The sequence below is a fragment of the Saccopteryx bilineata genome, chromosome 3 (assembly GCF_036850765.1).
Source record: "Saccopteryx bilineata isolate mSacBil1 chromosome 3, mSacBil1_pri_phased_curated, whole genome shotgun sequence".
In the NCBI taxonomy this organism is placed as follows: domain Eukaryota; kingdom Metazoa; phylum Chordata; class Mammalia; order Chiroptera; family Emballonuridae; genus Saccopteryx; species Saccopteryx bilineata.
In genome coordinates this window covers 258244682-258267805 of record NC_089492.1, presented here as the reverse complement: position 1 = coordinate 258267805, position 23124 = coordinate 258244682, and the positions used below count along the sequence as shown (strand labels likewise).

The window sequence follows — 23124 nt, the reverse complement described above, 5'->3', positions numbered from 1 at the left end:
GAACTAGTCTTATGTTAATTACATATAAAGAGAAGTTGGTTCCAAGAACCTTATGAAATTCTCCGAGCACTGTCCATGGTATGTAGTTTCCCGGTTGCTCACTGGGTGGTTCCGAGAGCCGTCCCTTTTTATTCCTGGGCCGCGCCAAACTTTCTTTCCTCTTAAAGTAGTGCTGATGCCTTCTTCCCACACGACCCCTTTCCTGGGCCTCAGGATGCACCCGAAGCGGAGCAGCAGAGTGACTTGTCCTCCACTCCCCAACACACACACACACACGCACGCGCGCGCGCGCACACACACACCTTTTACTCCAGCCTGGGCTCCCATCCCCATTCTCCCGCCCCAGAATGACTTGTCCTCTACTCCCCAACACACACACATACACCCCTTTTCCTCCAGCCTAGGCTCCCACCCCCATTCACCCGCCCCCCGCCCCAGAGTGACTTGTCCTCCACTCCCCGACACATGCGCACGCGCGCGCACGCACACACACACACACACACACACACACACACACACTGTTCCGCAGCTCCCCCGCCGGTTTGCCTGGAGTGCTTGTCGACCCGAGTAAACCTGGGGCTCGCGTAGCTCCACAGGTCCCCAGCCCACGTGCTCCTGGCCTCCGCCGCGAGGTGCCGCCCTCCCGTTAAGCGCAATACGGACTACATTTCCCAAGGTGCACAGCGGTGGGACCTTGGCTCGGCGGGGACCTCGAGAGGCGCGTCGCTCCGTCGCCTGCTCGAGGGCATGCGGGCTGGCGCGAGGACAGGACCAAAGACCCGGAATGAGTTACCGCGCAGTTCCGCTGGGCTGTGCCGGGCCGGGCTGGGTCAGAGTAGTCTCGGGGGAGGGACGGCGCCTCAGTCGGCAGTGTGGGGAACAGGCGCTCGGGGCAGCTCGCGCCTCGCTGAGGTCCCCGCCCCGTCCCGGCCGGGCCGGCTTGCCTGTCAGTCACTGGGGCGGAGGCAGCGGCGGTAGCGGGGCCGGAGCCAGGCGGTGAGAAGAGCGCGGGCCAGGCCGATTAGAGGGTACCTGCCACAGCCCCTCAACATTACAGACTCTTCGCCATAGACTGTCTGTCGATGCTGCACCCCCGCGCTTCGTTGGAACGCCTTCCGTAACCTGCGAAGGACTCTCTCCCCCGTGACCTCCCACCCCAGTGACCTCCTCATAGGACCCAGGAGCGCACTCAGACTTGGGTGCTGTGGGTACAAGCCATCGACCCTCTGAGCCCTCACGGGCCAGGGGCTCGGTTTCTCCCGCAGGCCTCCCTCCCCTATGACTCCCTCCCTACAGATACTGGAGACAGAGCCGTAACCTACCACTAGGACCCCCGCCTGAGAACTCCTCACTGACGTCTCCCTCCTTAGAGTACCTCAGTGGGTCTCCTCCTAAGAGCACCCTTTTTAGTTTCTGGCAAGCCCCCACCCCAACCGAGGTGGGGAGGCCTCGGCAGCCATGCCCACCCTGGGTCCCCTGTCACTACATCACTCCCTGGACACCCAGGCCGGCGTCTAGCAGGGGGATCAGCAGCCAAGGGGCTGGGGCAGGAGACAGGTCAGGGTCCACCTCCCTGCTGGGGAGGGAGCAAAGATGGACCGGCGGGAGGAGCAGCCAGGGGCTGCAGGGGCTGGAGCAGCACCAGCCTTGGACTTCACTGTGGAGAACGTGGAGAAGGTACGAGGGCCCTGGGGTGGGCACTCCAGTGACAGAGCAGAAGTTCTGGGGATTGATACTAATGCCAGAGTCCAGGCCTGGGCTGGGTGCCCGCTGGGCTGGTGCCCCTAGGACACCTGGCATTTGCTGTCTGTCTGGGCAGTCAGGGCAGCAATGTTATGATGTCCTAATGAGCTATATTTGGCTTTCCTTAGACATGGGTCTTCAGTGGATAGATATGCTAGGGTCTTGGGATAGTCCCTTCAGAATGCTGATGGCTTAGCCCTCCAGCCAATTGGCTGTTCTCCAGTGGCTATTCTCCAGCTCTGTGGGAACTGCATGATCAGTGCAGTAAGAAACCAGGAACCCAGGAGACCTGCAGCTCAGTCCCCAGGAACCATACTGATGTCAAACCATTCTGGACCCTTTTTGTTGAGCCAGGGGCTCAGAAGATAATCTTGAACTAAAACAATCTGGGTTATGCTTTTACTATCTTGGAGAAAGGTCCTTCTTTTATTGGATGAAGGCAGGCAGGAGTATGGCTGGCCCCCTTTGTTTTGTGCTGGGTCCAAAGGGCCTGGTTTTGCTGGCAGCCTCGGGTTCTTTCCTACTCATTTGCCCATATAGCTTCCTGCCATGGCCCTTGCAGACTTCCCCACTGCCCAGTCCATCTTTTTTGAAAACTGCTCTCTGAGTCTCTTCTGGGTTCTGTCTCCAGATGCCTGAAATGCAGAAAAACATCCCCTGGCCCCGGGATGAATGGGGAGATGGGGCTACCTTGATGGAAAATAAGGAATAGTTGCATATACCCATTTGTTATGCTTGAGCTCTGTTTTCCATACCAGCTGGTAAGGATGCATCTCTTCTGCTGTTCTCAGCCTGCATCTGCATCCCTGAGCAGACAAACAGGGACAGTGGCCATAACTGGCTGTCAGAGGGACAGATAGGGCTAAGCCTACTTGGATGGAGACTGCTTAGGGGGTCAGAGTTCTGGGCTCATTCTTCCACACCTGGCACTGGACATTGTTGGCATGATGGTGCACTGTTCCACGTGCTACCTGGGAGATAAACCTGTTTTCTTACTGTGTGAAGTCCCGATGGAATTGGGACCCTGGGGATCCAGCTAGTTGAGAGCTGTAGGTGAAGCATTTGCTAGGGCTGCAGGCTAAAACTTCCCCCAACCAGCTCTTTGGACCCTCCCATGCACTCTCTGAGGGGTTTTCTCACTCTCTTCTCCAGTATGTCTCTGCCCAAGGGCTGCTTGGCAAAGTCTTAGTCCTTCTCAGGTTTCACACTGGCTTTGGCGCCAGCATCTGGAGTGACCTAGGGATGATCCTGGGGGAGCTGAGTGGAGCATTTGGAGTTGATGGGAACAGCTGTGCCTGGGAGGGTCAGGGCCCCTCTGATTGTTTCATGCTCTCCTCAGGCTTAGCTTCCTCCCTGTGGAGCCATTCCTTCCACCTGGGCTTTGCCCTTTACCTCACATGCCTCTCCTTTGGTGAGCTCAGCCTCCTCTTTTTTTTGTCTGTGTGTGTTTTGTGGAAGTTCACTCTGTGAACCCATAATGTTTCGCTGTAAGGAGAAGAGGATATGGTAGAGCATGGACCGAGTTCAGGCTCTCACGATATAGGCAGGACCCCGGGCCCGGGAACCTGGAGAGCCCTGAGCTCTTCCCTTCTGCTCAGCCCCCCAGTCAGAAAGAGAGAGCAGTCTTGCAGGACCAAGTCACGCCCTCTTTTCTGGGCTCTGGCAGGATCCAGAGTGGCCAGCACCTGCTCAATCCTGTGCTGTCCTGCAGGCACTGCACCAGCTCTACTACGACCCCAACATCGAGAACAAGAACCTGGCTCAGAAGTGGCTGATGCAGGCCCAAGTCTCCCCACAGGCCTGGCACTTCAGCTGGCAGCTACTGCAGCCTGACAAGGTGCCTGAGATCCAATACTTTGGGGCCAGTGCCCTGCACATCAAGATCTCTCGTTACTGGAGTGACATCCCCACTGACCAGTATGAAAGTCTAAAGGCACAGCTCTTCACCCAGATCACCCGCTTTGCCAGTGGTTCCAAGATTGTGCTGACTCGACTGTGTGTGGCGCTGGCCTCACTGGCTCTCAGTATGATGCCTGATGCTTGGCCATGTGCTGTGGCAGATATGGTACGACTCTTCCAGGCTGAGGACTCACCGGTGGATGGCCAGGGGCGCTGCCTGGCTCTGCTGGAGCTTCTGACAGTGCTGCCTGAGGAATTTCAGACCAGCCGCCTGCCCCAGTATCGCAAAGGCCTGGTGCGGGCCAGCCTGGCGGTGGAGTGTGGGGCTGTCTTCCCATTGCTGGAGCAGCTGCTCCAGCAGCCCAGCTCGCCCAGCTGTGTGCGTCAGAAGGTGCTCAAGTGCTTCTCCAGCTGGGTGCAGCTGGAGGTCCCGCTGCAGGACTGTGAGGCGCTCATTCAGGCTGCCTTTGCCGCTCTGCGGGACTCGGAGCTCTTCGACAGCAGTGTGGAGGCCATTGTCAATGCCATCTCGCAGCCTGATGCCCAGAGGTGAGCTGGTCCCCACCTTTCAGAGAGGGACAGTCTGCTTGGTCACCTACACGTCCATCCATTTATCTGTTCTGTAAACACTGAGTGCCTACTGTGTGCATGGTCCTCTGCTGGAGATACAGCAAGGAACCAATCAAGACATGGTTCCTGTCCCACGGTTCAGAGAGGGAGACAAGACATTAAACAACTAAGCATCCAATGAATTACAGTGGTACCTTGAGACACAAATTTTATTCATTCTGTAACCAAGCTCGTAAGTCAGTCAACTTGTATATCAAACTGCCGAAACTGGACCCGTGCGCCAACGCGCCAACTAGCGGCAGCTTCCCGAATCACAACTCGTATCTCGGAATTTTGCTTGGATCTCGAACAAAAATACGGACTGAGTCTCAGCTCGGATCTTAAAAAAAAAATTTGTATGTTGGTCTGTTCGTACCCAAAGTACCACTGTATTCAGTTAAAATAGTCGACTCTTCTTTTTTTCTCAGCCAAGTCCTGGCTGTTCTGTCCCTCACCATATTGCACATCTATTTTTTTTTTTATTTCCGTTGCCACCACTCTAGTGTTAGCTATCATCTCCTCTTCCTAGATTGCTGTAGAACTTTCTCACCAGTTCCCTGGTTTTCACTCTCCATTGTCCGCCCATCAGCCAGAGTGACCTTTTGAAAATGAGTATCTCACTTTTCCTTTTTGCTCAGAACTCTTGTGGCCTCTCACTGCTCTTAGGATGAAGTTCAGAACCCTTTATGTGACTCCCAGAGATGCTGCGCCACAAGGCCTCTCCGGCCTCACCTCCTGCCGTGCTCCTTGCACACGTGTGCTTGATGTGGCCCCTCTGCTTCAGCTTCAACTTCACATCCCAGTGATAAGACCAAGTGTGGTCTTTATTATTTTATCCCAGAGCTCCCAGTGTTTTTCCATCTTATCCCATAACACGGTTTCATTATAAATTAATGTCTGTCTCCCAGCTCTGTGAGGATAGGCACTCTGTCATTTTATTTTGTTACATTGTGCCTTGCAGCACTTGGTGGCATTCAGTATTTTTTGAACGGATGAAAAGTAGGAGTTGCCTGAGTGATCAGGGGTGGGAGAGGTTGTGGGAGAAGGGAGTGTTGTAGGCTTCCGAAGTTACAGCAGATGGGAGGGCCTGTGCTGGGCAGCACCATGGTACATTCAAGGACCGGAAAGAAGGTGAGTGTAATAAGGTGTTCAACAAACGTTTCTTGAGCACTTGTATGCTGGGCCCTGTGCTGAGCACCAGGAGCATAACGATGAGTGGGTTGATTTCTATAAGTCAGGAGCTCATACCTAGTAGACACATGAATGGGCAAGTATGGTCAACATGATGAATGCTCTAATGGAGAGAGCAAGGGGGCTGTAAGGACCAAAGGAGGCATTTAACCCATCTATGGGTTGTGAAAGGCTTCTCAGAGGAGGTGACAACTGAGCTGTGCTTTGAAGGCTGCATAAGAGTTAGTGAGATGGAAGTGATGGAGATGGCGAGGCCCTTTAAGACAGATGAGCGAGCCCTAGCAAGGCTGTGAGAGAGCCTGGTGAGGGGGTGTGACTGACAGCAGGGTTTAAGGGCCACTTAGCTGTAGGAGATCTGGCCTCAGTTCATGTGGGACCTTGTCAGCCAGTTTAAGATTTTAGTCTTTATCCTGAGGATGATGTAAAGATATTAAAGGATTTTAAGCAGAGAAAATGGCATGGTGAGATTTTTGGAATAAGGTGGATTGGCCTGGGCAAGATTAGAGACCCGACACTATCATTTCAAAGATAGGGCTTTGGGAGCCTTGGCAGAGTTGGAGGGGAAAAAAGCGCTGAAAGACACTGAATGGTGTGGGGGAGTGCTTAATGACACTAGCCTTGTCGTTAATCACATCTGAGTTTGAATTCCACATGGTCTCTACTAAATCTGAGACCTTGAATAAGCCACTTTTAAGTCTCAGTTTTCTCATCAGTAAGATGGGTGTGATCATATCGACCTTACAGAGTTTTAGTGACTTAAATAGGATTATGTGCGCAGCGCCTGCCCCTGGTATTCTATAAAGAATATTTTGTTGCCAGGTTTAAGTAAGAGAATGTCTGTGAAAAATTTAGCAGGGTTCCTGTGCACTCCATAAATGGAAGTTGCTAATTTTTATTAACATTGTTGCATTAGCAGTTACAATGATGCTTTTCCCCTGGTTTCCCAGGTTTTCCAATTTAAGGTGGGTACCAAGTCCCAGGTCAAGGCCTTTCTTGGCAGTCTGAAGCCCAAGTGCTGGGCTCAGACAGTTGGGTAAGGGGAATTGGCCAGGGCCAGTGCGTGGGTGATGTGGGATGTCCTTGGATACACCCAGGTTTACCCGCCCAGCCAGTCTCCAGGGCTTTGGCAGGTAATTGATGCCTCTTCTCTGAACGAATGAGCAAGCAAGAAGCCAGTGAGGAAACCCACAGCCTCCTGAACGCCTATTGGCTGCAGCTCCCTTTGTTGCTTAGCAACTCTTCCCATTTTCAGCTCTGCTCCTGGATCTCTAATTGCAGGTCTAGGCTGAGCTCTGTGTGAGTGGCAGCTAAGCAGTCCCAGCAGCTTGAGCTGACCAACTAAAATCAGCCCCTTTGAACCCAGTCTCAGCCATGGCCCTAAAGACATCCTCTCTTACCTCCCTCCCCCGAACCTAGAAACTTCTGGAGGCCTCAGGTCTGTTCTCCTGTCTACTCACGGGTCACGGGCATAGGTGCCCAGGAGAGGAAATCTATGCAAGAGTTTCCCTGATGGGAGGGCTGCACCCAGCCTGGAGTCAGAGTTTGGACTGGACCTTGCTCTATCTAGTCTAGTTTCCTAGCTTTGGCTTGAGAAAGTCACCTTCCGTGGTTTTGACTCCTGGACCATCCAGCCACGGCCTGACCCAGGTTTCCTGACACCAGCCTTCCCCTTGGCTAAGCTTGTACTCAGGGCTCCTTCTTTCCTCTCCTCCGCTGCTGCTGCTTGCCTGGCTCTCTCTCCTTTGAAATGTTTTTTCTTTTTTTTTTTCACCTGTAGTATGTTTTTAATTCTGGAAAAGCTTTTCACTGAGGGCTAGAGAAGGAGAGAAGGTGAATTAGACAGGCTTTTGGAAGCTCCCATCAGTTAGGACTTGAGCTATAGGCTGTGATCAGCATAGATCTTTTGGGAAAATTCAGCTTGGGCCCTGAAAGAGAAGCAGACCTACAATAGAATAAGGGCCCTTCTCGCCTGGAAGCTATCTCTAAGTTGCTGTATGACCTTGAGTGATGTGCTGAGTCCTTCTGGGCTATATTGTCCTTTATTTATCTTATTATAAGGCTCAGATGAGACAATTAAGGACCTTCATTGAGGACCTACTGTGTACACGAGTTTTAGCAGGCATGAGGGAGCTTTGGAATGCAGTGGGGTACTATGGGTGTAGGGTGCTACCCCCTGCCCCCATCTCAGCTGCTGGGGAACTCACAGGTCATAGCCTTGGCCCTGCCCCTGCTCTTTGTGCCAGATTCTGGTCTGAAGGTGCCCATTGTCTGGTGGTACAGCCTGTGTCAGGGTCATAAGTCTGAAGCTATCCCAGCTGTCTCTAGGCAGCGCCCTCTGGGGCTGTCTCTGGGCTGGGAGTATCCTGGTATGGGCATTTTATCTCACCAGAATGGGGATGTAAAGGGTAAAGAAGACCAACATACAGGGCTGGTTGCCTCTGTCCACATCTTACCCATAAGGTTATGAGGTTACATACCTAGCAGCCTGCTTGGGACAAGTTCAAATAGAACTCCTTCTAGACACTCGGTACATCTCCCCTCCCACCTCTCCATAGATTGGTATGATGACACTGCGATTGACAGCAGAGGGAACCCAAGCATCTCATCCCCCCCGAAAGTGTCACTTCCTCTGCTGAGTCTGATCTCCACAGCGCAGGCGCCTAGGAGAGTCCAGTGGGGTTGAGTGGGCCTTTTCTCCATTTCTTTTTTTTTTTTTTTGTATTTTTCTGAAGTTGGAAACGGGGAGGCAGTCAGACAGACTCCCGCATGCGCCCGACCAGGATCCACCCGGCATGCCCACCAGGGGGCGATGCTCTGCCCATCCTGGGCATCCCTCCGCTGCAGCCAGAGCCATTCTAAGCGCCTGAGGCAGAGGCCATAGAGCCATCCTCAGCGCCCGGGCAAACTTTGCTGCAATGGAGCTTTGGCTGCAGAAGGGGAAGAGAGAGACAGAGAGGAAGGGGGGGGGGTGGAGAAGCAGATGGGCACTTCTCCTGTGTGCCCTGGCCGGGAATCGAACCCGGGACTCCTACACGCCAGGCCGATGCTCTACCACTGAGCCAACCGGCCAGGGCCTCCATTTCTTTTCTTTTTTTTTTTTTTTTTTTTTTTTTTTTTTTTTTTTAATTTTTTTTTTTTAATTTATTTTTTTTATTTTTATTTATTCATTTTAGAGAGGAGAGGGAGAAGCAGAGAGAGAAAGAGAGAGAGGAGAGACAGAGAAAGAGAGAAGGGGGGAGGAGCTGGAAGCATCAACTCCCATATGTGCCTTGACCAGGCAAGCCCAGGGTTTTGAACCGGCGACCTCAGCATTTCCAGGTTGACGCTTTATCCACTGCGCCACCACAGGTCAGGCCAGGGCCTCCATTTCTTTTGTGTACCATGCTTCCTCTTCTCCTCTGTTAGGGATCATTGTGCTTCAGGGCTCTGACCTGGACTGTCTTCTTTTCTCTCACTTAGCACTTTCTTCCTGAGCAGTTCTCGTGTACTCTAGTAACTCCTAATTAGCAGCTGTTTTCTGAAGACTCCAAAATCTATGTCTCTTGCTCTAACTTCTTTTTTTTTTTTTTTTTTTTTTTTAATTTTTTCTTTTAATTTATTGATTTTAGCCAGAGAGGAAGGGAGAGAAAGACAGGAATATCAATCTGTTCTTGTATGTGGCCTGACGGGGGATAGAACTGGCAACCTCAGTGCTTCAGGCCGATGCTCTTACCAGTGGAGCTATCCAGCCAGGGCTCTCTAACTTCTCTGTTGAGTTTCATGTTTTTATATCCAAACTCTCTGGACACTTCTATCTGCATATCTCACTAGGTGCTTTTGATTCAACGTGCCTAACACTGAACTTATCACCTTCTAGCCTCCCATTAAATCTAGATTGTTATTGTCCTCCTCCAGTCACCCCACCAGGTCTCAGTAAATAGCCCTACTATCTACCTAGTTGTTTAGCCAATAACCTGAGAGCTGTCCCTCACTCTTTCCTGTCTTCGCACCCAGTCAGTCTTCAAGTCCTGTTCATTTTGCCTGTTAGCTCTCTCTGTGTTCATCATCTACTTTCCCTTCCTGCTGCCACCAGAGTTAAGATTTGGTAGGAGGTGGAGAGGAAGGCAGGGATTAATGTTCTTAGGAGCTGTTACTGTCATTTAAAGTCTTTAACAGGGTTCCTGAGCCTGTGTTAACTCTTCTAGTGCCTATCCTGTTCAGTCTCCTGGAACAAACAGTATGTGTGTAGTTTCTTAAAGCTGCTATCATAAAATATCACACACTTGGTGGCTTTAAACAGAAATTTTTTGCCTCATAGTTGTGGAGGCCAGAGGTCTGAAGTCAAGGTGTCAGCACCCTCGAATCCTAGAGGAGACTCCTTCCTTGCCTCCTCTTAGCTGCTGGTGGTTTGCTGGCAGTCTTTAGTGTTCCATGGCCTTTGTTGTCACATGTCATTCTCCCTGTAGGTCTCTATCTTCACATGGATGTCCTCTTATAAGGACATCAGTTATATTGTATTAGGGGTTGCCCTACTCTATGACCTTATGGGCAATCACCCTATTTCCAAATAAGGTCCCATTCTGTGGTGTAGAGGTTAAGACTTCAACATATCTTTTTTGGGGGGGACACAACCCAACCCACAACAGTCTTCCCTCTAGCCCTGCAAAACTTATGTCCTTCCTGCATAGGACATACATTCACCTCATCCCAACCTCTCCCAAAGTCTTTTTTTCCCCTTATTCTTCCAAGTGAGAGGAGGGAAGATAAAGAGACAGACTCCCACATGCGCCCTGACTGGAATCTACCTGGCAACCCCCATCTGGGGCTGATGCTCTGCCCATCTGGGGCCCATGCTCGCAACCAAGCTATTTTAGTGCCTGAGGCAGAGGCTCCATGGAGCCATCCTCAGTGCCCTGGCTGATGTGCTTGAACCAGTTGAGCCATGGCTGCAGGAGGGGGATAGAGAAGGGAGAGGAGGAGGGGTAGAGAAGCAGATAGTCACTTCTCCTGTGTGCCCTGACTGGGAATTGAACCCAGGATATCCACATGCTGGGCTGACACTCTGCCATTGGGCCAATTACCCAAGGCCTCCCCCAAAGTCTTAATGCATTCTAGCATCAGCCGCTTGTAGGAAGACATAATTCAACACATAATACTGACCTTATACTTCCTTTTCCAGAGTTCTCCTGGAGGTCTCTGACCTAAGGTTCTTCCCAACATAGGCAGCATCAAAGCTGCCCTGTAGGCCCTAACTTCTTTTTTGCTTTCCATTTGATGTGAGTCAGGGGGCTTTAATGGAAGACGGGGAGAATGTACCTTTCTTTTCATCTGGTGGGGAGTGGGCAGATAGCTCTGATGGGTCTTCTCCCCCATGCCTCCAGGTATGTGAATACACTCCTGAAACTCATCCCACTGGTGCTGGGACTGCAGGAACAACTGCGACAGGCAGTGCAGAATGGGGACATGGAGACCTCCCATGGCATCTGTCGCATTGCTGTGGCCCTGGGCGAGAACCACTCTCGGTGAGGAGTGGGGCAGCTGGGGGTGGGCTAGCAAGGTACTCGGGGGGGGGGTTATGGAGCCCTCTTGGGGATAGTAGGGTGACTTTACTATATTTCCTCCCTCCCAGGGCCTTGCTGGACCAAGTAGAGCACTGGCAGAGCTTCCTGGCCCTTGTCAACATGATCATGTTCTGCACGGGTATTCCTGGCCACTATCCTGTCAACGAGACCACCAGCTCCCTGACCCTCACTTTCTGGTATACACTGCAGGTACGTTTGTGTGACCTCCAGTAGGAGGGGCCATAATGGGAGAAGGTGGATAATGGGCTGCTGTGGCTGCTAGTGAGGTGATTAATGCTCTTCCCTGGTTCTCTCAGGATGACATTCTGTCCTTTGAAGCAGAGAAGCAGGCTGTGTACCAGCAGGTATACCGGCCAGTCTACTTCCAGCTGGTGGATGTGCTTCTGCACAAGGCCCAGTTCCCTTCTGATGAGGAGTATGGCTTCTGGTCCTCAGACGAAAAGGAGCAGTTCCGAATTTACAGGTGATGGTAGCAAGCCAGTCCTAGCTCTAAACAGAGTCCTGAAATAATGAAGCCAGTGAGGGAGGGTCCCAAGGCCAGCCTTCCCAAATCCTGGGGCTCCTTTCTGTATTCTCCAGGCCCTTTTGCAGGGCGGTGAGGGTACCAGGGTGGGCTCCTGGGCTTGGGGGCAGGATCCAGGCAGTGTACAAGGCCTTCATCTACTTCTCAGGGTGGACATCTCAGACACGCTTATGTATGTTTATGAAATGCTGGGGGCCGAGCTGCTCAGCAACCTCTATGACAAACTGGGCCGTTTGCTCACCAGCTCAGAGGAGCCCTACTCCTGGCAGGTACCCCCCAAGCCTGATTCCCTCAGCCCTCCCAGATCTGTCACTCCCTGCTCTTCAGCCGAGCCAGTGGCACCCTCTTTCCCCAGCACACAGAGGCCCTGCTCTATGGCTTCCAGTCCATCGCAGAGACCATTGATGTCAACTATTCTGATGTGGTGCCTGGACTCATTGGCCTCATCCCACGGATCAGCATCAGCAACGTGCAGCTGGCGGATACCGTCATGTTCACCATTGGTGAGACTTGGTACACACCCATGAGCACATTCTCAGAGCCCTAGGCACCCATCCTCAGCTATAGCCAGCCCACTGGGTCCTATCCGAAATGGGAGAGACACACATGCCCCTGCACGCTGTCAGTGTTGCAGCCAACCAACCCTGGCACGTCCAGGGGTCCTTCCTACTGAATGCATTGAGCTGCAATTCAGTAAGGCTAGTTCACTGTCAGTGGAGTAGCAGTGCCGGGCCTCTACTGAGTCACCTCTTCTCAGCTGTAAAGATCATGTTTGATCATGTGCATGCATATGTGCCTATTCAGTCCTCTGAATGAGCAGCACTCTGTACCGGGGCTGCAACTTGATCCTGCCTGGGAATTCTGCCTACCTCTCTGGGGCATGGCCTGCCTCAGATATCTTGCCCTCAACCGTTCTTCCTCCAGGAGCTCTGTCTGAATGGCTGGCTGACCACCCCGTCATGATCAACAGCGTTCTGCCTCTCGTACTGCATGCCCTCGGCAATCCTGAGCTCTCTGTCTCCTCTGTGTCCACCCTCAAGAAGATCTGCCGAGAATGCAAGTATGACCTGCCGCCCTATGCTGCCAACATCGTGGCTGTGTCCCAGGTATGCAGGGACTCTGGGTGGAGCTGGGCCTCAGGGCACACTCTGCACTGCTCTGATACCATATCTCTTCTTATCCCCAGGATGTGCTAATGAAACAGATCCACAAGGTGAGCTCAAAAGTTTCTAGGGGGCTCCCTGGGGACATTGTAGGAACCCACAAAAATCCCATCTTCTGCCTGTTCCTTATTCTCTGTTGCCTAATGGGTTTATTCTTCCCACCCACAATCAGATGTGTACAGGACTGACCCTCCATGTTCTGTCCCACAGACGAGTCAGTGCATGTGGCTGATGCAGGCCCTGGGCTTCCTGCTGTCAGCCCTGCAGGTGGAGGAGATCCTTAAGAACCTGCACTCTCTCATCTCACCCTACGTCCAGCAGCTGGAGAAGCTGGCAGAGGAGATAGTGAGCGAGCTGGGCTTGGGGCTGGTGTGTGTGTGTGTGTGTGTGTGTGTGTATAGTTGGGGAGGAACTGGGGTGCGAATCTGGGGCTTCCCTTGGTGTGAGCCATGCCTCTGAGGGGTGGTGTTGGAGCTGGCAGGGAGGGCTGGGGCCAAGGGGACACACCAGGGCTGGGAGATTCAGAACATCGTCCACTTCTTCCCATAGCCTAATCCCTCCAACAAGCTGGCCATTGTCCACATTCTGGGGCTTCTCTCCAACCTCTTCACCACGCTGGATGTCAGTCATCATGAGGATGATCATGAAGGCTCTGAGCTCCGGAAGCTGCCAGTGCCACAGGGACCTAACCCCGTGGGTGATGTTGTCATTGGCATTGCCCCCATCCCCCACCCCTGTGGGAATGTCATTGTCACCTTCAACTCTGGGTAATATTGTCATTGTTCCCTGGGGCATGATACTTTTGGTCCTCTGACCCAGTGAATGATCTTATTGCCCCCTCTCTGTGGGGAGTGATATCGTTGCCTCACCATATGGGTGGAGTCTTTGTCCCCAGGTGATATCACTGTGATTCCTCCTCCCATAGGGGACACTGACTTTATCTTTCAACCCTAAGTGATATAATTATGGGCCTTGTTTAACCCCAGCTCTGGGGCCTTCTACTTCAGCGTGCACTGTCCCCTCTGTGCACTGAGGGTGCTTACACGTTCCACAGGCAATAATTCTTACCTCTGAGTAGCTCCCCATCTGAGGAAATACATGTAAACAGGTTGTCGCAAAACAGTGTGATAAGCCTGACCAGGCGATGGCGCAGTGGATAGAGCATCGGACTGGGATGCAGAGGACCCAGGTTTGAGACTCTGAGGTCACCAGCTTGAGCACAGGCTCATCTGGCTTGAGCAAAAAAAAAGCACTAGCTTGGACCCAAGGTCGCTGGCTCGAGCAAGGGGTTACTCGGTCTGCTGAAGGCCCGCAGTCAAGGCACATATGAGAAAGCAATCAATGAACAACTAAGGTGTCGCAACAAAAAACTGATGATTGATGCTTCTCATCTCTCTCCATTCCTGTCTGTCTGTCCCTATCTATCCCTCTCTCTGACTCTCTCTTTGTCCCTGTAAAAAAAACCTAAAAAAACCCAAACCAGTGTGATAAGTGCCCTGGTAAGCTTGGGCACAGGGGTGTGGCTGGCCATTTATAAACTGTTTGATCTGGGCCAAGCCTCAGCTTCTCACTGAAAATGATAAACGTCAGAATATTGGCTTGCTCATCTCGTAGAACTGCAGGGTAGTAGATGTGTGGTCTTGAGAGCACTTTACACACTGAAGTTTTGAACAAACATGAGAAACTGTTGTGACCCTTGTTCCCAGTACCCCCGTTAGTGTTTCTGCCAGAGCGAGGGACGCCGTAGTGTCCCAGCCCCTCTGTTCAACATGCCTCCCCCAGCTTCAGCTACCCTCCCGTGGAGCCCCTCCTTCCCTCACCTCCCAGGACCTCATCTGCCCACTGCTCCCTCAGAAGCTGCCCACATCTGTACCTCCCCTGGGGCTGTCTACCCTAAGCTTACCTGGGTGAGAGAGCATCTCCCCTTCAGGAGCTAGCCCACAGGGTTTGGCACTAAGAGTTTTACTGAGCAGAAATGTATAGGAAGTGATTTCTTTTAAAGTCACAAAGTTTTAATAATCTTATGAAGTACTCATGATATCCCTGCTTTGCAGTTTGAGGCTTCTTTTAAGTGGATCCCTAGAATTCAAATATCCTCTTTCATTCATAGGGCGTTGAGCAAACACTTCTTCCGCCGGGGTCCCATGCATTGAGTCTTCAATACGCAGTCTGGGGTGATAGGTTTGAACTCCTGGTCTACCTCCTGCTACCAGGTCCTTCTCAGATATGTGACAGTGGTGGTGGGGGCATCTTACTTCTTCCTGTGTCTCCAGGTGGTAGTGGTGCTGCAGCAGGTCTTCCAGCTTATCCAGAAGGTGCTGAGCAAATGGCTGAATGATGCCCAGGTGGTGGAGGTGAGCGCCAGCCCTTGCTTTCTGCACCATGGTGACATTTCTCAGAGGTGGAGCAGAAGGAAGGTGTTGCTGCCCCACCTAACCTTGCAATGGTCTTGAGGAAATAAAGGAGGCGGATCTTGTCCCATAGATTCAAGGAGTTTCTTGGGAAGATATTCAGAACTTCCCAGTATCACAAGAAGTGCTCAATCAAAGGGCTGTGATATTGTGGCCTGATGAGAGTCAGGGACCCTTCAGCATCAGAGACCTGCCTTTGGTCTCTTTTCAGTTCAGGGTTTTGTTGCTGTTGCTGCTCCCTGAGAGGAAATGATGAAGGTGTATGCAGTGCCTCTCTGAAAAGGGCCTTTTTGCCTCCTTCCTTTCAGAGTGAGGGTCAGACTTGTTTACTTGCCCTGGTCCTCAGAACCAGAACAGGCCCTTTCTTAGGCCAGCCCTGTGCCAGGCCTCTGTTCTGTTCCAGATGATTGTGGCTTGCTGACCAGGGCACCTTTGCTTTTTTCTTTTTTTTTCTATTGAAATATATTTGGCATATAACAATGTGTAAATTTTAAAAATGCCACAAGTTGATCTGATACATTTGTATATCATAACATGATATAGTTGCCATTATAGTGCTAATTAGTGTCTCTAACACATCACATAATTAGCACTTCTTTTATTGGTTAGAATAATTAAGATCTAGTCTCTTATCAGGTTTGATGATTATAATACAGTATTGGTTTCTATTTCATGGGTCCCTTTGCTTTCTCCTAAGGCGGTGTGCGCTATTTTCGAGAAGTCTGTTAAGACGTTGTTGGATGACTTTGCCCCCATGGTGCCACAGCTGTGTGAGATGCTGGGCCAGATGTACAGCACCATCCCCCAGGCCTCAGCTCTTGACCTCACGCGACAGGTGGGCCTTCTGATTGGGACAGCAGCATTCTAGACTTCATCCTTGTCAGAGATCTGTCTGATGCAGGATGGGGTAGGTGGGCGGCATGGGGTGGACAGGCCCCTGGGCAGGGACTCTCACCTGCACTGCAGGCATGCTGGCCTGTCCTGGTGACCAGCGTTCCCTGCTTTGTTGTAGCTGGTCCACATCTTTGCTCATGAGCCTGCCCACTTTCCCCCAATCGAGGCCCTCTTCCTGCTCGTCACCTCTGTCACACTCACTCTCTTCCAGCAAGGTAGGTCCTGATGGGGGTCTCTGCTGTTGCTGCCACTGCCACTGCCTCTGCTTCCCCGACTGGGGAGCCACAGCTGCCCACTCTGTTCTCCTCTGTCCCCTGAGTTGCACATGGGACTTGACGGGAAACTTATGGGACCAAGCACAGCCTAATTGTCACCTTACAAACAGTTGAAGTGGATAAGAGAATGAATGATGTCTTCTATTGGCCTGCTGGGCCCAGGACCGGTCTGGATGATGGGGACGGTGGGACCAGAAGCTCTGAGGGACCTGGGGTACCAGGCTGGCTCCTTTCCTTTGGGATATAATGAAAAGTAGAAAGAACGACATGGGCTTTGAAATCAGGTACACCTAGATGCTAAGCTCATCACCACCAACTAGTTGTGTGACCTTGGGCAAGTCACTTACCTTTGCAGAGCCTTTGTTTCCATATCTGTGATGTGGAGATTTCTTATATTTGATAGGATTGTTACAGGCATTAAAGTAGCATCTTTTGGGCCCTTGGCATGGGGTTTTTGCACACGAAGTACTCAGTGAATGCTGATTCCTTTCCCTGCATTGAGGTTTATTCTCTTCCCAGCCAAAAGCCTATGGCTGTGGTCCCACCCCTACCCCAGTCACTATGGCCCTTAGCCTGAGAGAGTTGGGAAAAGGGAGTGCCGGGCTTCCCCTGCTCTCTAACCAGGTTTCTAACTTGGACATGAAACAGCACTGCTCTTTGCCAGCCCCATGAATCTTGCCTGGACTTGTGGTCACAGCAGGAGCCAGAGGGTCTCTGCCATGTCCTCAGTGTCTGGTCACATGGCGCTGACCCCCGCTCTGGTGGGCTGTGGGAAGGTACAAGGTGGGGAGAAACCTGAGCCAGCAACCCAGGCGTGGTCATCGTCAGCTCTACTTCTTTCATGCCTCATGTCCAGGGGGGATAGTGAGTCCTGGCGGTCCTGGCTCTGGATTAGCCCAGGGTCTGCCCCCACCTCCCTGCCCTCCATGGCCAGTCTCAGTAAACGGTGTCTGAATCATCTCAACAATCTTCTAACTGGTTTTCCTGACATTTGCCCTTCTCTCCAATCCATTCTGCACCCTGCGGTTGTACTGTTATTTATGAGACACAACTCTGAGCATTTTCCCTCCCTGGCTTAAAATCCTCCCATTGCTCCCCATTGCCCTCAGGTTGTCATCCCATTCCTACCCACATGATGTAGCTCCTGCATACCTCTCGACGTCCTCTCCTGCCAGCGTCATGACTCCAGCACTCCAGCCACACTGACTTGTCCCTTACCGTGTCCCATTTGATCCCCGTGCCTTGCTCCTCTGGCTAGAATGTCCTAAACCCTTCACCGGGTGAGCTCCCACTTCATGCCTTACCCATGTGTCATTCCTAAGGAAACTTCTCTAAGGCACAATCAGGCGCTTTTAACTTTGTGCTGAAACTGCATCATGTACACACTGCTGATACAGCACCAGTTATGCCCAAGAACCAGCCTTCATGTCTGTCTCGCTCCTTAGACGAAGCCCCTCAGGGCAGGGATGGGTCTCATCTCTGCATCCCCAGTGTCCAGAACGAGGCCAGCAGAGTGCAGGTGCAGACACTGAGAAAAGGAGGGTGAGGGCTCCCTGCCCTCGGAACCTTTCTTCCTCACTGTCTGGCCCACAGCTAGCAGGGCAGCTGTTGAATGTCGAACCTGTTATCTGCATTGGGACCCAGGCATTGGGCACATTGGGCTGCACTTTCCAGGTCTTGAGTAACTCGGGGCTCACATGTAAAAGGGGTGGGCTTTATCAGTGGCTCCTCACAGCCGAAGAAGGAAGCAAGGAAGAGGTTATTTGCTTTATAGTGGGGAAACTCAGTGTTTGTGGCTTGCACAAGATCACACAGCTCCTTAGTGGTGTCTCAGGCAGGTGTTCCTGCAGGGCCTCCTCTTGACAGTGGAATGGCCCGGCAGGAGCTCCAGGCGCATGCCTTGTCCTTGCCACAGATGTCATCAGGACTAAAGGCAGGAGTGTCCAGCATCCTGTTTGTTGGGCTTGTTGGTTGTCTTGCTGAACAGGATGGTTCCCCTTACCTGTGTGCTGTCCCAGTCTTGACATCCCTTCCTTGGGCTCTGCCCTCCCACTGCACCATGGGCGACACATTGAACAGAAATCATGTAAAGCTCTTTCTTCATGTGGGCTGATGATGGGAGCTCTGAGCCTGGCTCTGCTGAGTCCGTGTCCATGTAGAAGGATTTTGCTGGGTGGGACTTCCATTTTTGGACTCAAGATGCAATTTCCTTCCTTGAGCCCCCCTGCTGGGTTGCCTGGCCCATTGGGCACTGCCCTACCCAAAGGAACCCTCTGGTTTAAGTGGACCCAGTAGGTTCCTTTCCTTGGCCAGCCCCAAAGCCCTAAGGCCATCAAAGTGAGGGGCCACTTGCTCAGGTCCTGATACCTTGGCCATTTCAGGGCTTTCAGCAAGGCCTCCAAACAAGGTACCAAGACCCAGCCAGCCCTGCCCTCCGGTTCGATGGCTGGTGATGGGGAGGTATGTGCTAGGAAGCAGTGTAGGGCCACTGCAGCCTGCCAGTGACCAAAGCAAGAGTGTGAAAGCTGTTTCTTCAGCCATGTGGACCCAGCATTGCTCCAGCACCAAAGGATCACTAGGGGGACTGACCTGAGGAGAGGGGAGTAGGTGGAAGGCCCCTTGGGAGGGAGCTGGGGCAGGCCCGTCCTTCACTTTGCCGTCTCTTTCTGTTGGGCTTCTCCCAGTTCATGGTTTTTGTATGTTTTGTTTCTTTATCTTGCTTCCTGCTGCTCATGTGCCCCCACGCTGTCTCCCTGCAGGCTCTCAGTCCCACATAACTATATGAGGTTGAGTTGCTGTTTGTATAATTTTTTCTTAAGTTCCATCTTTATTATATTTTAGGGCCCAGGGATCATCCTGATATTGTTGATTCATTTATGCAACTCCTGGCACAGGTGTGTTTTAGTTTTATTCATTCACGTTCTGTTCTCTCTCTCTTTCTCTTTCTCTTATGTTGAAATTCAATTTAAGCCTATTTTTAGCTTTCTGTTGACAAATTTTTTTTTTCTGTTCAGTTGAATAGAGTTTCTTCATCTGTTTCCGTGGAAGTTGACAACCCAACATCTTCCTTTAGTGCCCCTTTGCCTCAGCTAGCTCAGTCTTCCACAGGGACCAGGGAGAGGCCGATCCCAAAGGGAGGGAGTTGGGCTGGCCTGGTGGGGTGGGGGAGGGCGGGGGTGGTAACTCTTCCCCGGCAGCTCCTGTGCGGCTGGGGTGCCCAAGAAGTTCAGGGGTAGGACTGGAGTTCAAGGGCCTGGGGTCCATTGTCCCCGTGCTCCTGCCGGGAACTGCCAGCCTCAGTGCCCCCAGCCTGCTCCAGAGGGAGGGGCTGAGATGAATGTGCTTCAGCGGAGCCCAGAGCTGGGCTGCTGGACAGCTTGTGCTGCTGCTGGGAGGTGGGGTGCCGGCTCCACTGTGAGACTGTGTCAGGATGTGTTTGTGTTTGGTGTGTGTTTAAGTGTGTTGGACCTTAGCATGTTCTGAGTTAGATTTGGGAGGAACAGAAATCATGTAAAGCTGTTAGCAGTCTTGTGTATTACATTGGCTGTGTGGCTGAAATGTGGACATGTGCACTGATGTGTGTTTTGTTTGTATGTCTTAGGCATTGATGGATTTTGAATGTTGATATGTATTGGAGGCGTGTGCGTGTTGCACTGTGGGAATGTGTATTATGGAATGTGTGTATATTGTGGTATCGGTATGTCTGTATTAGGGTATGTATGTTTTAGAAGAGATTGTGTTAGGCTGTGGGAATGTAGGGTTAGTGTATGGGAGTTCTGTGTGTTAGGGGGTCCTGTGAGCTGGGGAGTCCTGTGGGCTAAGGTAAATGATGTGTTTTTTGCTTAATCATTCCACAAATACTGAGTGTGTAATACATGCTTGGTACTTTGCTAGATGCATATAATCATGAGCAAAAGTGAGCATTGTTCTTACTGTCCTGTAACTTATAGTTTGTTTGGGGGGCAGGGTGAAAGGAATGGGGAATAGGGAGTGTGTTCTGGATGGATGTGTGTGGGGGTGTCTGTAAGGGTATATCTTTGGGGGTAGGGGTATTTGAGTGTACTTGTGGATGAGTGTGTTGGGAAGTCCAGGTGCTGAAGACTGGGTCTCTTGAGGGTGTCGGTGTGGACATGGTTTGGGGATGTGGGGGGTTTGGGTATGATATGTAGTGAGTGTGTGTTACAAATGTGGGAGAGGGTCTGTGTGTCAGGGATGTGATAGCGAGCATGTGTGAGGGTAAGGAGGGTGTCAGTGAGCGTGCGTGTGGGGGGTGTTTGCATGTGAGTGAACATGGCAGACCGGAAGGTATGTGGGGCTGGAGGATGAGGGGTCTATGTGTTATGCGTTGGGAGGCTGCTGGGGAACAGCTGCGTTTGATGACTTCTGGAGCTGTGCAGAGCAGCTCCTGTGACCTGAGGATGTGCCAGTCATGTCCTGGTACCACTTGGGGTGGGCTCTCTGCCCCCTGTACTTCATCTGTTCCCCTCACATGGTGACACGGCTCCTGGGCTGGGTGTGGCTGAGAAGGACCTGGACACAGGGCAGCCTGGGTGAAAGTGGGGCCATGGCTCCACAGCTCCTGCCCTCCTTTACCTCCTCCTGGTCTGAAGCGTGTCTGCGGACATGGGAGGGGGCTGTTGGGCTGTGTTCCACGTCCAGCTGCCACCTCTTCTTCCCGCTGTCCTGTTAATAAATGCAGGGGGCACCACCTACTTCTGTGAATCAAAGTGAAGCCACTGCTGGCCGCCTGGAGCCTGCAGGAATCTGGCCCTGGTGGAGGGGAGAGGAGAAGGTGTTTGCTCAGGAAGGAACTTGGGATGCAGGCTGTCTGCATTATGACCCCCCACCTCTCTCATACACACCTGTGCATTCAGGTTCACATACATGTACATAGCGTGCTTCGGCTGCACCTCTCCTGGCCTACTGAACTCTGGAATGGCTGTGTCCCCCAGAGATGGCTGGGTAGCTGGTTTTGGCAGCCTCTGCCTGTGGTGCGTGAAGCTGGGACCTGGGGTGGCAGGTGAGTGGGGGGCTGGTCCTTGGAGCTGTCTGAGGCTGGGCTTACCAGCTCCACCTCCTGCAGGCTCTGAAGCGGAAGCCAGATTTGTTCCTGTGTGAACGGTTGGATGTCAAAGCTGTGTTTCACTGTGGTAAGTGGAGTCAGTTGGGTAAGTGGGCCTGGGGCCCCCTTGGGAGGATCCTTAGACCCCATCTGATCTGCCTCCGCCTTTCCCACAGCTGTGCTGGCCCTCAAGTTCCCTGAGGCACCTACTGTCAAGGCCTCCTGTGGCTTCTTTGTGAGTCCCATGTTGACCCGTGACCCCCCGCCACCCCTATACCCAGCCCTGCCCGGGACTCGAGAGGGTAGGGATGTGGTGTGCAGGTCTTGTCTCCAGGATGAGGGGGCAGAAGCTAGGGCTGACAGGCCTCTCCATCTCCACCCTCTGCAGACAGAGCTACTGCCTCGATGTGGGGAAGTAGAACCCGTGGGGAAGGTAGTGCAGGAGGACGGCCGAATGCTGCTCATAGCAGTGCTAGAGGTGAGGTGGGGCAGGAGGGGCTGGAGGGGACGTGGTGTCCCTCACTGCTGTGGCAGCTGCCCTTTTGGGAATCTTGAGCCTTTGGTTCCCTAAACTCTTGATTCTGTTTCTTCTTCATTTAAATATCTGAAAGTTGTCAGAGTTGCTGTGAGAATCAGCTGGCTTTCAAAAAACAGCACTCATTTGTCATAGGCAGTTTGGCTAAGGAACTATCTGGGGAGGGTGGGACGTGGCTCGGCACCCCCGCTGCAGAAGGGACAAGGCCCTGGTGTACTGAGAACCCGTCTTCCTCAGGCCATTGGGGGCCAGGCCTCCCGCAGCCTCATGGACTGCTTTGCCGACATCTTATTTGCTCTGAACAAACACTGCTTCAGCCTCCTGAGCATATGGATCAAGGAGGCACTGCAACCACCTGGTTTTCCCTCTGCCCGCCTCAGCCCTGAGCAGAAGGACACTTTTAGCCAGCAGATCCTTCGGTGAGCAGAGCTGGTGGGGCCCGGGCTCAGGTCTGGAAGAGGAGGAGGTAGTGGTGGGTGGTGCTAACTGGCTCTCCCTTCTTTCCTTCAGCGAGCGAGTGAACAAGAGGCGGGTAAAGGAGATGGTGAAGGAGTTCACATTGCTGTGCCGGGGGCTACATGGCACAGATTACACAGCTGACTACTGAGGGGCGTTCCTGTCCCACCCACACCTCCTCCTTGCTCCTCCCTATCCCCAAAGAGTAAACCTGGACCCTCACTGCACTGTTGTCTCTGCTTCCTTTCTACTGCCACCACCACCTAACTGGGTGACCCCAGAAGGCCTGAGGAAGGATGGAAGGATGCTTGGACCCAGACCTTGGTAGAGAGTGGTGGAGCCAACCTCTGGCTCCTAGGGTGGAATGGGCACTGCTGGAGCGAGCTGCTTCGAGGGAGGATTCGTTCAGAATACTGCATTGGCCTTGGGGTGGGGTGGGGATTGCAGTAGTATCAGCATTCCCCCCTCCTTTTAAATTAGTTCCAGTATTCATGAATGCATACATTTATTTAATCAACAATGTTGAGTACTGGATTCCTAATTCTATCTTGCCCTATTCTATGGAAACAAAGGCTGATCTAGTCCATAGCTACCGCACTAAGATGGGAGAATGACAAGCGAAGGAACGTTACATGGAGGAAGTTTTATTTCTAATGGGAATGGGAGGCTTCTGAAATAAAGGACTTGGTACTCAGACTGTAGGTGAGGTGAGGCTGGGTCCAGTTTGGAGAGAATTGGAGAGTGGCTTTGAGTCCCGGGATAGGTATCTGTTGTGGGGTTATGGAGGTACCCAAACTTGCAC

At 52.2% G+C, this 23124-nt stretch overlaps 1 protein-coding gene across 2 annotated transcripts; it reads left to right on the top strand.

Moving 5' to 3' along the window:
• Positions 1-790: 790 nt before the first annotated feature.
• IPO13 (importin 13) lies at positions 791-22549 on the top strand. 2 transcript variants are annotated; one of them, XM_066269401.1, is made up of 20 exons: positions 792-1677; positions 3455-4191; positions 10803-10943; positions 11051-11192; positions 11300-11466; positions 11675-11795; positions 11882-12029; positions 12451-12632; positions 12713-12739; positions 12900-13034; positions 13239-13382; positions 14963-15043; positions 15798-15935; positions 16113-16209; positions 19111-19163; positions 21353-21419; positions 21508-21566; positions 21720-21809; positions 22104-22285; positions 22377-22549. In XM_066269401.1, exons 1-20 carry the CDS (start codon positions 1594-1596, stop codon positions 22471-22473), a joined length of 2892 nt encoding a protein of 963 aa, XP_066125498.1. In that variant the 5' UTR covers positions 792-1593; the 3' UTR covers positions 22474-22549. The 2 variants fall into 2 exon arrangements, 1 of the variants encoding a protein (XP_066125498.1); XR_010730461.1 differs by lacking the exons at positions 19111-19163; positions 22104-22285; positions 22377-22549 and having other exon boundaries at positions 791-1677; positions 21720-21798.
• Positions 22550-23124: the final 575 nt, after the last annotated feature.